The sequence below is a fragment of the Babylonia areolata genome, chromosome 19, assembly GCF_041734735.1.
Source record: "Babylonia areolata isolate BAREFJ2019XMU chromosome 19, ASM4173473v1, whole genome shotgun sequence".
Lineage (NCBI taxonomy): Eukaryota > Metazoa > Mollusca > Gastropoda > Neogastropoda > Buccinidae > Babylonia > Babylonia areolata.
This window is the reverse complement of record NC_134894.1, coordinates 41,056,061-41,069,721: the sequence shown is the minus strand read 5'-3', so window position 1 is coordinate 41,069,721 and position 13,661 is coordinate 41,056,061. Positions and strand designations below refer to the sequence as shown.

The 13,661-nt window shown below is 38.1% G+C and overlaps 1 protein-coding gene across 1 annotated transcript in view; it reads right to left on the bottom strand.

Annotated features, from left to right (window-relative positions):
- LOC143293715 (E3 ubiquitin-protein ligase MARCHF5-like) overlaps positions 1-10,388 on the bottom strand; it is an 81,711-nt gene extending 71,323 nt beyond the window's left edge. The window contains exons 1-4 of the mRNA XM_076604910.1: positions 10,002-10,388; positions 4,081-4,286; positions 3,466-3,596; positions 1,476-1,662 (exon numbers count right to left, since the gene is read on the bottom strand). Coding sequence (XP_076461025.1) covers positions 1,476-1,662; positions 3,466-3,596; positions 4,081-4,286; positions 10,002-10,042 — 565 coding nt within the window. The 5' untranslated portion in view covers positions 10,043-10,388. The remainder of the gene's footprint in view (positions 1-1,475; positions 1,663-3,465; positions 3,597-4,080; positions 4,287-10,001) is intronic.
- Between the last annotated feature and the right edge of the window lie 3,273 nt (positions 10,389-13,661).

The window sequence follows — 13,661 nt, the reverse complement described above, 5'->3', positions numbered from 1 at the left end:
TGATAGAGAGATAATAAATAGGTAGATAAATAGAGAGACCGATATACAGGCAGATAGACAGGTAGACTGACTGATAGATAGATAGACAGATGGAGAGATCTATAGATAAACAAGAGAGGCAAGGCCTTCAAGACTCACTTGTGATAAATTAAGTCCCCTAGCATTAATTACAGAGTAATTTCCCTTTTTTTACTATCTGCACCAAAACGTTTGCAAAATAAATAAAAATTCCATGCTTAGCAAAAGAAGTTCCTGTTTGAACAAAAAATGATAATAATGACTTCTCTTGTTGTTGTGTCAGAATAAGAGGTCAAAGTGCCAAGTTTAGAGAATACAAAAAATATAAACAGTAAATGCAGTTTGCATATAATTAGGCTTTTTTTTTTTTTTTTGTGCCCATCCCAGAGGTGCAATATTGTTTTAAACAAGATGACTGCAAAGAACTGAATTTTTCCTTTTTTTTTATGCCAAATTTGGTGTCAACTGACAAAGTATTTGCAGAGAAAATGTCAATGTTAAAGTTTACCATGGACACACAGACACACGGACACACACACACACAGACAACCGAACACCGGGTTAAAACATAGACTCACTTTGTTTACACAAGTGAGTCAATAAATGTGTGCGTGAAAGTATGTGTGTGTGCGCACGCGCGCGTGTGCATGCATGCGTACGTGTGTGTGTGTGTGGTGTGTGTGTGTGCGTGAGTGTGCAACATGAAATAAAAACTTTGAAACAGGGTGGCACTGACACAATTTTAAATTGATCACCAAAATATAACCTTTAATTGCTTCCTCAAATGTCTTAATCCACAACTTGATTCAGGGTTTTAACCAAGCTAGTATGCTGAAATCTGCTTTCTGACTCACCTGCTGAAGTATGCCAGTGACACCATATGGCATGGTTTTATCTTGTGCTCAACTTGTGTGTACAGACTATAACCCTTGAACTGGAGGCCATAAAAGTTGATGCAGCAACTACTATATGGGAGGTTTATTCTTTCCCTACTCTCTCACTGTTTGTCTCTACACATAGAGAGAGGCAGACAAACAGACTGACAGACAGACGGAAAGAGAGACAGACAAAAATATATGACTTCTGCTAATTACAGTCAAGCAAGAACACCACTTCTGCACCCCAGTATGAAGTCAGGACACTATCAGGCAACGTGCACACACACACGCACATGCACACACACACACGTACACACACACACACACACACACACACACTTCTTCACCCTTCCTCCCCTTTTCACAAACAATAAACAAAAACAGTACAACCCTCCCCCCATCCCCAAAGCACACATCCCCCCACCCCAGCGCCCCCCCTCACATTACATAAACAAACAAAATCTCTTTTCTTTTTTGCTACAGACATACACACACAAACACACAGTCATCCAACCACCTCCCCTCCACAACCCCTCCCCCTGCCCCACCCACCCAACCCCCAAACATACACAGACATACCATCAGGCCACAGGTAGTTGATGAGGGGCAGCTTGGAAGAGTGCTTACGCCACAAGCGCAGGACGTAGTCCTCCCAGCGCACCATCTTGCCCAGGATGAGCATGACGGGGATGGTGGGCAGGCCAATCAGCAGGAACAAGGGGTCGGCCCGCTCCATCACGTTCAGACCCTCCTTGTGACCCAACACCTGCACACCAATAACCCCTTTACCTGTCTACACATCACCACACTTTGTCGTCTTTGTGTGTGTGTGTGTGTGTGTGTGTGTCTTTTTTTCTTGGTTATTACCTCCACCAAGGAGGTTTCCTTTTTCACCCTGGTTGGATGATTTGTATTGCGTTGTGTTGTATGTGTGTTTTATTACTTTTCTGTCACAAAAGACTTTTTTGTGTGAAATTTGGGCAGCTCTCCCTAATGAGAGTGCATCATCACAATGTAGTGCCACTCTTTTCTTTTCCTTTTTTTTTTTTTTTTTGGTGCATGGAAGTGTATTCTTTTTATTGTCAAAGCAGATTTTTCTGCAGAATTTTGCTATGGGCAACCCCTTTGTTGCTGTGGGGTTTTGTATGTGTGCAAACTGCAAACAGGACTTTAGTCTATCATCTCATCTGAAAAACTATCACCCAGACCACCACTCAAAGGTTTGCAGAGGAGGGAGAAAAAATGATGGTCCAGATATATGGATACTGAACCCCTGGATACCCGCTTCCCAGTGAGGTGCATTATCACTAGGCCATTGCTGAACATGGTCAGGAAATTTTCACAAAAATAGCTGAAAGCTACTCTTTTGGGTTTTTTTAAGTGTTGTTCTGGTTATTACCTCCACCAAGCAGATTTCCTTTTTTTTCAATCTGGTTGGTTGGTTGGTCAACATGATATCATCACACATAAAGGTGCAGACTTTCTTCTTCTTTTTTTCTTTTTCTGGGGGCTGGTGGGTATGGAGGGTGTCATGTATAGACCAAGGACCAACTGATTAGATGTTGTAATCCAGCTCTTTATCTGAATTCAGATGAACAAAATATTTTTTTAAGATTCTTCACCACAAGGAAAAATGTAAAAGATTATCACATTATTTCAAGAAAATACAAGTGGATTCCTACCAAACTTCGCAAAATGATAGTTCATAACAATGGAATAACTGATTACAAAGATTTTGGATGTATTTGTCTCAATTCAGATCCAGCAATTTATACTTGTACCCAAGCTTGTCAATGTTTAGTTTGACTGCCATGTCAAAAGAACTGTCATGACTTTCAAAGTATTCTGACACAAGGCCCAAATAAAAAAAAATAATAGAGCAACCTTTTCCCAAGCCAGAGTGTACTGGAAAACATTATTTTGACAGCAGCAAACCAGCATGAAATGTCAGTTCATATTACATATTATTCATAGACTCAGTGAACAAATCAAAACAAACAAACAAAAAGATTTCACACACACACACACACACACACACACACACACACACATTCTCTCTTTCTCTGAGCTCTCTCCATGTTCAACAAACTACAGTCTAATAAATTTGTTTAAAGCACTTAATTCCAAAAGTCATCACTTTTTTAAATTTGAATAAAACAACCTAAAAAAGACCAGGTGTACACAGAATCAATCCATCTAAATCATTTTTACTCATCCTCAGAAAAGAAATTTTGTCAAACTCAACTTGAAAAATGTACTAAAATGTGAAAGGTCCACATCAATCAGTAACTCACTGTTTCAATATCCATGCATACTGTGTTGCATACATTTATTAATGTTCTCAGTCTATTTGTCTTTGTCATGACTTTCCTGTTGTCACTACACTGTCAAGAAACCAAAATGTTACAAAACCATCTATGAACTGGAAAGTAATCATGATACTGTGTCATCTGAATCAGAAACGGTCTGACACAGACTTTTGAAAACTGGATAATTTTAGGAATAACTGGACACACTTGTAGTTAGAACCCTGATGCTACACACACATGGAACAAGCTCTCAGTTTTACCTGCATGACGGTTACTGCTCCATACGTGACGGCAGTCCAGTAGACAGAGCCAATGAACATCCCACCAGCAACAAAGGGGCACGTCTTATAAATGATCTTGTCTGCAATGTCCATCAGATAAACCACAGGACCTGCACAACACATCATCATTCTGCAATGTAAATATGTATGTGTGTGTGTGTGTGTGTGTGTGTGTGTGTGTGTGTGTGTGTGTGTGTGTGTGTGATGTGTGGTGTGTGTGTGTGTGTGTGTGTGTGTGTGTGTGTGTGCGCGCGCATGTGCGAGTATTGTGTGTGTATGTGAGAGAGAGAGACAGACAGACAGACAGAGAAACAGAGAGACAAAGACAGAGAGAGGCAGAATGAGTGAGAAATGGTTTTTTTTCTGTCTCTGGGCATTCTCCCCTCCCCCTCGTACTAGCTTCCAGTGCTGATGTCTACATAGACTATGGAAATATGACATTGTTCACAAAAAAGGCTTTCATGCAAAATTACATAAATTTTGCAAGATAGCCTCTGAAATGTGACACAAAATAATGAGATCATACTTGTGAAAACACAAACAACTCCATGCATTATTGGACCACACAAAGATTCACCACCAGATACTACTAACCTAATCTGGGAAAGACGATGGTGTACTCTGTGTTGCATTGTGGGCAGGTGACCTTGGCTGAGCCATTGCCTTTCTGTTTCTCATCTACCCAGCGCTGAAGGCAGGTCTGATGGACCCATTTAGTTGTGCCCCGACACCGGCAGGGTCGCACCCACAACGCTTCTGTGTCATCCTCATCCGTGGCAAAACACACCCAGCATGACAGCCTGAACATAATATTGTGTTTATAGATTATAATATACATATATATATATAGATATATAGATATAGAGATATTTGTGTATATATATGTATGTATATATATATAGATATAGATATAGAGATATTTGTGTATATATATGTATGTATGTATGTGCATGTGTATTAGTTTTGTATTCACAAATTTCATCATCAGGTTTCCAAACTTTAAGGATATTCGTGATTTCGTGAATTTGTGTGTGTGTGTGTGTGTGTGTGTGTGTGTGCGTGGGTGTGTGTGTGTGTGTTAGTTTCGTATTCACAAATTCCATCATCAGGTTTTCAAACTTTAAGGAAATTTGTGACTTTATCTTTATGATTCATTCTTATTCTTGCTGCTTATTGTCTAGCCAGCCACACAGGGCCATATCAGGACTGTCAAACTATACAAGCGCTCAACCACATCAACACAAAACTGTCACATCTACACACAAAAAAACAACAACACTAATACAAACCCACACAACACCGTTCATGACACAGTATCCCAACCATTTACCTCGTTATGGCAAATAATACTAGGCATTGCTGAGGACACCAGCCATTCCGCTTAATTTATCATTCCCAGATTACAAAAAATTGTAAAAAAGGAAAAACAACAACAACAATACTTCAAAGCCAAACAATAATTTATACATAAAAAAGGCCATATATACAAATGACACTGCAGAATGGGCAGCTAGTGCCCATCCCAGTGTTTACATCTCACTTCCTAATCGCCAGAGCAAAACAGCACAGATAGTACATCACTGACTGTGGAAAAGATTAAAAAATGTCAAAGCTTGCTTGAAAAAATAAAAGCACAACACTCTCAACACAACAAAATGAATGAAATATTGTCATCAGCCTTGTAATTTGAAAGCATGCATATATCTTATAAAATCATATTATGTGCATGTGTTCAAATACACTCTCACACAGACACACAGGCATTCTCTCTCTCTCCCCCTCTCATTCTCACTCTCTCTCTCTAAAAACCTAATCTGAAATATTGATCTATACAGAAGTTATGAAATGACCAAATGATCTTTTTTTTCCAAATTTGTGTTATATGTGTAATTAATAAAAGTCAACACAGAGAAAATGTCTCCCCTTCTGACCTTGACCTTTATTCAAAGTGTGATCTTTGCTATTCATGTCATACAATTACAAAAACAGCTGTTACAATAAAAAAAGCAAAAACCTGAAATCATTTGGATAAAAGTTACCATGGATAGAATGAAAAATATTAATCTTTTCTCACTCCTTCCAGTATCACCACCTCCTCCCAGCTGACCCCATTTAGAAAGAAATACAACCCCCCAAAAAGGTGATCTCTGATCATGACTCACATTTTCCAATTAAGACCTATATGAGTATGACATAGAACCCACTCTTGTTGTATCTTGTGTTGGGAACCCACAATTACATAACTGTTTGGGGGTGGGGTGGGGGATGAGAACAGTATCAGTTTCAGTTTCAGTAGCTCAAGGAGGCGTCACTGCGTTCGGACAAATCCATATACGCTACACCACATCTGCCAAGCAGATGCCTGACCAGCAGCATAACCCAACGTGCTTAGTCAGGCCTTGAGATAAAAAAAGAAAGAAAAAAGAACAAAAACATAATGATGCACTTATCTAGCCTTCTAATTTCTCTCCACCTGTATAAAAAAACATACACCAGTTTCACATAATATTAATATCAATAATTCTATGTATAATGTATTCTTTAGTATAATGTGTGCATGATTATATTTTTACACACACACACACACACACACACACCACATGTATATTTTCGCATTCCTCACAATATAAACCAAACCCATAGCAGTGCCAGTGATCTCATTCCTGACAGCTCTTTCTATCCAATTCTTCAAAAAAATTAAGCTGATAACAGTAATAAAAACAACAACAACACTATTAATGATAATAATAACTGGTTGCTACATCACTACTAAATTCACCTTTATAATCAGCTTCATACATGTATATATTATATGAGCTGCCAACAATAACTTGATTCTTGAATAAGAGAGAGAGACAGAGACAGAGACAGAGACAGACAGACAGACAGACAGAGAAAAAAAATCTATAAAAGCTCTCTGGCAAACACCAGAGCCCACAGTTAAGTAAACAGAAACAATGCACAATAAACTACATCCAGCATGAAATCAAAGATAGACAGGCAGACAAAGAGACAAAAAGAAAACAAATTTAAAGTAGCACAATTAGCACACAAATCTGAAATCATTATCACACTGCAACATTTTTTTTTTAACATATAACCATTATCCCCAAACTAAATCATATTCAGAACATACCCATCCATTTAAAATATATTTTAAAAAAACACTTAAAATGCACTCCCAGCCTCAACCACAGCTATGCACACATATAGAAGGAATAACAATAAATTTTATACAAAGGTACAATAATAAAACAAATAACAAGCACTCAGTCCAAAGAAAAATAAAATCAGGAAAACAAGAACAGTCAAAAATAGAAATCAAATGGAAGTCTCCGGATATGGCAAATTCAACTTTTCAAGAAATAATCTTATAATGACACATGGCTTGATTCCCCATTCTGAGTTATATGTATCAAACACTATTAATCTCTACTAAAGTCATCCAGTACGCATGTAACTGGGTCAACAACTGACCCCTTTTTCTGCTGTGGGTTATCAGGAGCTTAGTTATCTCCTATCAACAGTGTACTCTAGACAGGCAGTAGTGAACAGCATGCCAAAGAGACCATTTGAAAAAAAAAAGTATTATCCCACATCTGTACCAGAAAGTGGACTGACAACTAAAAGAGCTGGATTCCAATTTCCATAACTTAAATAACTTATATCAATATTTATGCAGACCTATAGATAGAGAAAACTGAACAGTACTTACATAAAACAAAAATATTATTACATAATTTTTGCAATCATCCTGTGCTTTGTAAACAACAGAAATTATGGAAAAACACATGGATAAATTTATCAAAATTATAATGAAAGCTAAGCTTAAAAGATGTAATGGAAGAAACTTTAGTTTAACTCGGCACATATGGAACAGTACCATTAAGTTGATTGACACACATACTCGCACACGTATACACACACACCCAAAGTATACAGACACATTTCAGTTTAAGTTTCAATTTCGCATGGAGGCTTCACTGCGTTCAGACAAATCCATACACACTACACATCTGCTAGGCCAGCAGCAAAACTCAATGCGCAAAGTCAAGCCTTGAGTGCATATACATATATATATATATATATATATATATATGTATATTTGTGTAGAGAGGATTACTTCAACAAAATTTTGCCAGAGGACAACACTCTCGTTGCCATAGGTTTCTTTTTCAGTGCACCAAGTGCTTGCTACACACGGGACCTCAGTTTATCGTCTCATCCGAATTGACAAGACACTCAGTTTGATTTTCCAGTCAAACTTGGGAGAAAGGGCAAGCGTGGGATTCGAACCCAGACTCTAATGGAATCTCTATATTGGCAGATGAGCGTCTTAACCATTCTGCCAGTGCTACCTTTCTCCATACACACACACACACACACACACACACACATGCGCATGCACACATATAAAGTGATAAATCATATGTAGTGATACATTTATGACAATAAAATAATCGTAATGACAAAGAAACAGCATCACACACACACACACACGCACACACATTATACTTTTATACATTGACTGATTGAGTCGTTGACTGACCAACAAGCAAATGATTCACATTCACTGATTCAGTTATCAATTTTGTATTTTCCAGATTTTGCAATATTTTGCCAGCTCCTTGTGATATGAAATAAAACTATTTAAAATGGATACTTTTTCAAAATGTAAATATTGCAGTAATCATTAATAATATGTATATACACTGATGATGCCACAACCATCCTTTTCCTAGAGCTTATGCTTACCCATACACAAAAACATAATGTGGTATAGGTTTCATGTTGGTCATCGGTCATACAATTTTTAATTTATGACCCACAGATCTCGCAGCCAATCCGCCATTTGACTTATAATTTTTTTTGTAAAATCAGTCATGCTAAAGGACTTTTGCAGATTTCTCTTATTCTCATGCAAAACAACTGCAATAGTAGTTTCATACTCTGAAAACTCTATATAATCGTTACCGTTGTTGCTCTGCAATTTGACATCTAGCAGACAAACACTGCGAAAAAAAAACCCACCAACAAAACACTTGTAGTTGTACAGAGCTGAGAAATTAAACAAGGTTTCAGACTTTTACATAAAGGCATTGTCACTTGCATATTGTTAACTGCAGTGGAACACAGTACCAGTTTTACTTTTACTTTCCCACCGGTCTCCTTCATTTAAAATGAGAACAGTTTTGATACATGTAGAACATTTTGCCATAAGAAATCATCAACTTCATCATGGAGCATGCAGCCAAAAGGAGTTGACTAATGTCAAGAAAGATTGAATTAAGTGTTCAGAACAGCTGCAGTCTCTTCCATTCTGCATGTATACATCCTGACAGTCTGAATCTGAGACATTTCTTCACATTCATTGGACAACTTGTATACAGTAGTCAGTACATTTGTTGATGTTATGCAAGAGTGTGGCCCTTTCAAGTAAAATCAACATCGGATCAATATACATATGAGTGCACTTTTACATGCTTGACCATTTTTATTTCATCATTTGAGCAACATACTTTGTTTCCAGGGCAATTTTGTGTTTCCATAACCCAACATACACTTGTATACTGACATAGATCTATGATAGATATAGGTCATTTGACCTTTTTTCCTGTGTATACACAAGAACAGAATTAAACAGGTCTGCACATTATGCTGGCATGGTACTTTAGGAAATCTTAAAGACATTTTGCAACTGTAAACTTCTGGATTTCCCAAAAGCAGAGGAAAGCCATTTCCTAAAAACATGGAATTAGACCAATGCAAATGACAGTGAGACTGCAGATCTGATGTCTTTCAGTTGTACTGCTTTGCTTTTGTTGCTACTTTTTCCTTTCCTTCATATTAACTGGACCATAATGTAAGCAATTATTACTATCCAGAACAGTCAGCATGCCATAAGTCAGTGTTTCAGCATTGCAGAATAACGTTTAGTAATGACAATCTTGTAATGGCTGTATTTTCCATGTTCATCATAACCAAGCAAACGTTAGCATACAGTGATAGTCCCTCTCTCCAAACACATGTATACACACACACTCTCTCTCTCACACAAGTGTGATGGACAAAGCACAAATTCAAAAACAAAATTTTGGTGTTTTAGCCTTTGGGGTGACTGATGGGGGCTTTCTGGGGCAAGAATAATGGGTTGTATTTCCTGACCCATTAATTTTCAAACTTACCTATTAATTTAGCTGTATAACAGCTTTGAATATCATATATATTTCATATATTTTTATAGGTGTGTGTGCATACACACCTACAAACTCTCTCTCTCACACACACACCCACACACACTCACATACAATGTATCGTTCTGACAGTGTTGAAACATGTTAACTGTTCTTTGCATCAGCACAAACGTGTTTAGAAATTGTAAACTTGTACTCTGTGTGTGCTTATACCAGTTTGTAAACATTAAGACTAGCTTCCGCAGTTTCAGTACACACTGAAGAAACAAACATGAAGACAATACCATCCTTTGGAAACAGTACAAACACATTTTTACGCACCTTTCACTAGTAGCTTCATCTCTCAGTCTACTGTGCGACATGATCAATTCGATGTACTGTGCGCGTGAAAACTGGCTCAAAACAAGCGCAGAATCATGTGTGATTCTATCAAAAATTGATCAACTACGTCTCTTCTTCTGCGACGTCAAAGTATTAAAGTCATCAACGATTCAGTGTCCGATTGTGTGATTATCTGCTCAGTGATTACTGTCTTCGGTTAAAAAAAACTTTCCGAAGAAAAAACGCAACCGAACATGGTGCACAGCTTTCGACCTTCTTCAATTTTAAAACTTGTAATTTAGTACATGATTCTTATCGACCATGCGCTTTTAAAACTGTCTGATGAAAGGCACATAAAACCAAAAGTTCTTCCAGACATCCAAGACACAGGAAGTGACACAACAAACGGCCTTGAGTTTCCTGTAGGTCTTTCAACCGAAATGACCCACAAATAAAGGAATCTGCTCGGGAGGGGGAACAGAGGTGCAATTAGTAATAGTGTTTTACTGGCTGGAAAAACGACAGAAATCGTTGTGTACAAGATCATACGGTTCAGGTAGGGTGCATGAGATACCGAGGTCAGAGTGGCAAAGGAAGGGAGGAAGACAGGCAGGGAAACGCGACTGGCAAACGAAGGGGTGGTGAGAGCCGTTGCCAAGAGCCACAAATGTTATCAGATGAACGGCAAAAGTTAACACTGCCCCTGTCGGTGGCTGGATTTGGAATAACTTTTTTTCTTTTTCTTTTTTTTTAAAGTCAGTCATTATTTTGGGCTGATGTGAAGTAAGAGCGCGCGAGTGTATGTGTACCAGTATTCAATTTTTCACTACAACTTTCCAGCCACTCTTAATGATATTACAGCTTAAATTGTGTATGTCTATTGGGGGGAAGGGTGGGGTGTGGGGGGAGAGGGGCCAGTGCTCTGTGTGTGTGTGTGTGTGTGTGTGTGTGTGTGTGTGTGTGTGTGTGTGTGTGTGTGTGTGTGTGTGTGTGTGTGTGAAAGAGAGAAATGACTGAGTGCAAGTCAATCTGCATTTTCAAAATGAGTCACTGCATCATTTCTTTCCAAATGGGTTGATGACTAACTCGAGATAGGTAAATATGACCCGCGACTGCTGGGCCTACAAATAGAATGAACAACTGTTGAAATACACAGTATAATGTAAAAAGGTCATCGTGATAAGATCAATGATTTGGGACGTGTCGTGTATTTCGAACACTGAGTTCGTCAAGAGTCCAGTGATCGCAGCAATCGAAAGTGTCTGTGTCTGTGTGTCTGTGTCTGGGTGTCTGTGTGTGTTTGTGTGTAGATAGATAGATATATAAATATATAATAATAAAGATAGGTAGGTAGGTAGGCCTTGTTGCCTCTAGTACATCGCATGTTGATGGGGGAGAATTAGTTGTTATGAAAAGAATGCATTGTATTGCATTGTATCGTATTGTATTGTATTGTTTTGTATTACTGTCGATTTGTCACGACAGATTTCCCAGTACTGTGTAGAATACGGGTTGCTCTTCGCGGGGAGAGCATAGCACGTCGCCGCATACATTGCAGCACCACCTTTTTTTTCTGTCTGCATTTATTATATTGATATATATGATTTTGTTTCAGTAACAAAGTCAGGGACTTTTCTACAGAATTTTGCCAAAGACAATAATTATTAACCGTTTTAATTGTTGTCGTTAGTTCTTTTACGTGTGCTAACTTGAGTACATCATGCTGCCGGTGCGTAATACAGGACCTCAGTTTACCGTCTCATCCGAATGAATACGCGGCACCCACATCACGACTCAAGGTCTAGAGGAAGAGGGGTGCAGGGTGCAGGGTGGGGGGGGGGGGGGGGGGGGGGGGGGGGGGGGGTATAAATCCCAATTCGAACCCGTGGACACTCGCTTCAGTCCAAGTCAGGCCCATCACCACAAGGCCACCGCTCCACATTATGTGTATATCTTGAATGCTCGCACAAAAACTCTGTACACAAATTTGAGACATTATATTGTGTTGACGAAAGGCTTAACATTAATCATGTATATATGTATGTGTGTGTGTGTATATATATATATATATATATATATATATATATATATATATATATATATATATATATATATATATATATATATGGCAGACTAAAATTGACAAAAGTTTAAATGACAATTGACAGATGTTCTCACAGAGTTGTTTTATGCTGAGTTGCCTCTGGTAATGACGAATGTAGGCAGTTTATCGATGATGAACCTGACCACTACGTTCCGAAGTGTGCTCTTGCACTAAACTGTTGTTGTTAATGCTCTCTCTCTCTCTCTCTCTCTCTCTCTCTCTCTCTCTCTCTCTCTCTCTCTCTCTCTCTCTCTCTCTCCGTTTGAAAGAGAAGACAAAATAATCGAAGAACAGGCAGGATTTAGATAGGGTACAGCACCATGGATCATATCTTTACGTTGTATGCTCTGATCCAAAAATATCTACTCAGAAACACAATTTAAAGCTTTATGTAGCTTTTGTAGATTTCCGTAAGGCGTTTGATTCCGTCAACAGAAATTTGTTGTGGAAAATAATACGCAAAAATGGCATAAATGGCAAACTATATATGCGCTTAAAAGTGTATACAACTCGGTGCTTGCATGTGTACGTAATTGATGTATGTATTCTGACCTGTTTGAATGCCCACGTGGAGTTAAACAAGGCTGTTTGTCGAATCCCCTGCTATTTTCATTTTTCACCAATGAACTTGCTATAGAGGTGACAAAAAAGGGAAGACACGGCATACAGTTAATTCCTGGTGCTGTTGAAGTGTTTTTGTTATTGTTTGCTGATGACGTTATTCTTATATCAGACACTGCTGTAGGACTACAAAACCATTCTGAGTGCACTAAAGTTCGAGGCTGATACGTTAGATTTGACGGTAAATCTGGACTAAACGAATGTAATGGCTTTTCGAAAGGGAGGGCATCTTTCAGTTCACGAAAAATAGTTCTATGGAAACTGTGAGGTTAAAGTAACAAATTCTTATAGATATTTAGGTTTTCTGTTTAAGATTAAGTTGAGTCTTTGAAGTGTATGGATGGAAAGTTGTAGAAAAGGAAAAAAGGGGGGTAATGGAGATTATACGATCTATAAAAAAATTAAAAAAAATAAAAAATAAAAACTTAACAGGGCTTTGGGATTGTCTGGATGTGTCAGGGTGTTGGCAATGATCGAATATTTCTCGCAGAATTTAAAGACATATTAACTGATTCGTACAAACAGGACTGACATGCCCACACTGAAGAGTCAGAAAAATACAGTTGGTTCCTCTCTTTCAAGAACATTTTTCAGACAGAAAAATACATTTAAGTAATAGGTAATAAATGGTACAGAACAAGTCTGGCTCGGTTCAGACTTAGAACTTTAGGCCTAAATGCTAATTTTAAAAAATGGTTCTCTGCTGACATGTCCGCACGGTCTCCTTGTCCAATATGTCGTGGTTCAGTTGAAGATGAAACTCATTTCCTGTTTATGTGTAAGTATTATGAAGAAATTCGAAAGAAATGCTTAATTTTCAACTGTGAAAACTTAGAAAATGAACCTTACCACTACGCTTTTGATAGATGATGAAATAAGAATAAGATCACTTACGAAATTTATCGCCCTGGCTTGGGATGGTCGGAAAAAAAACT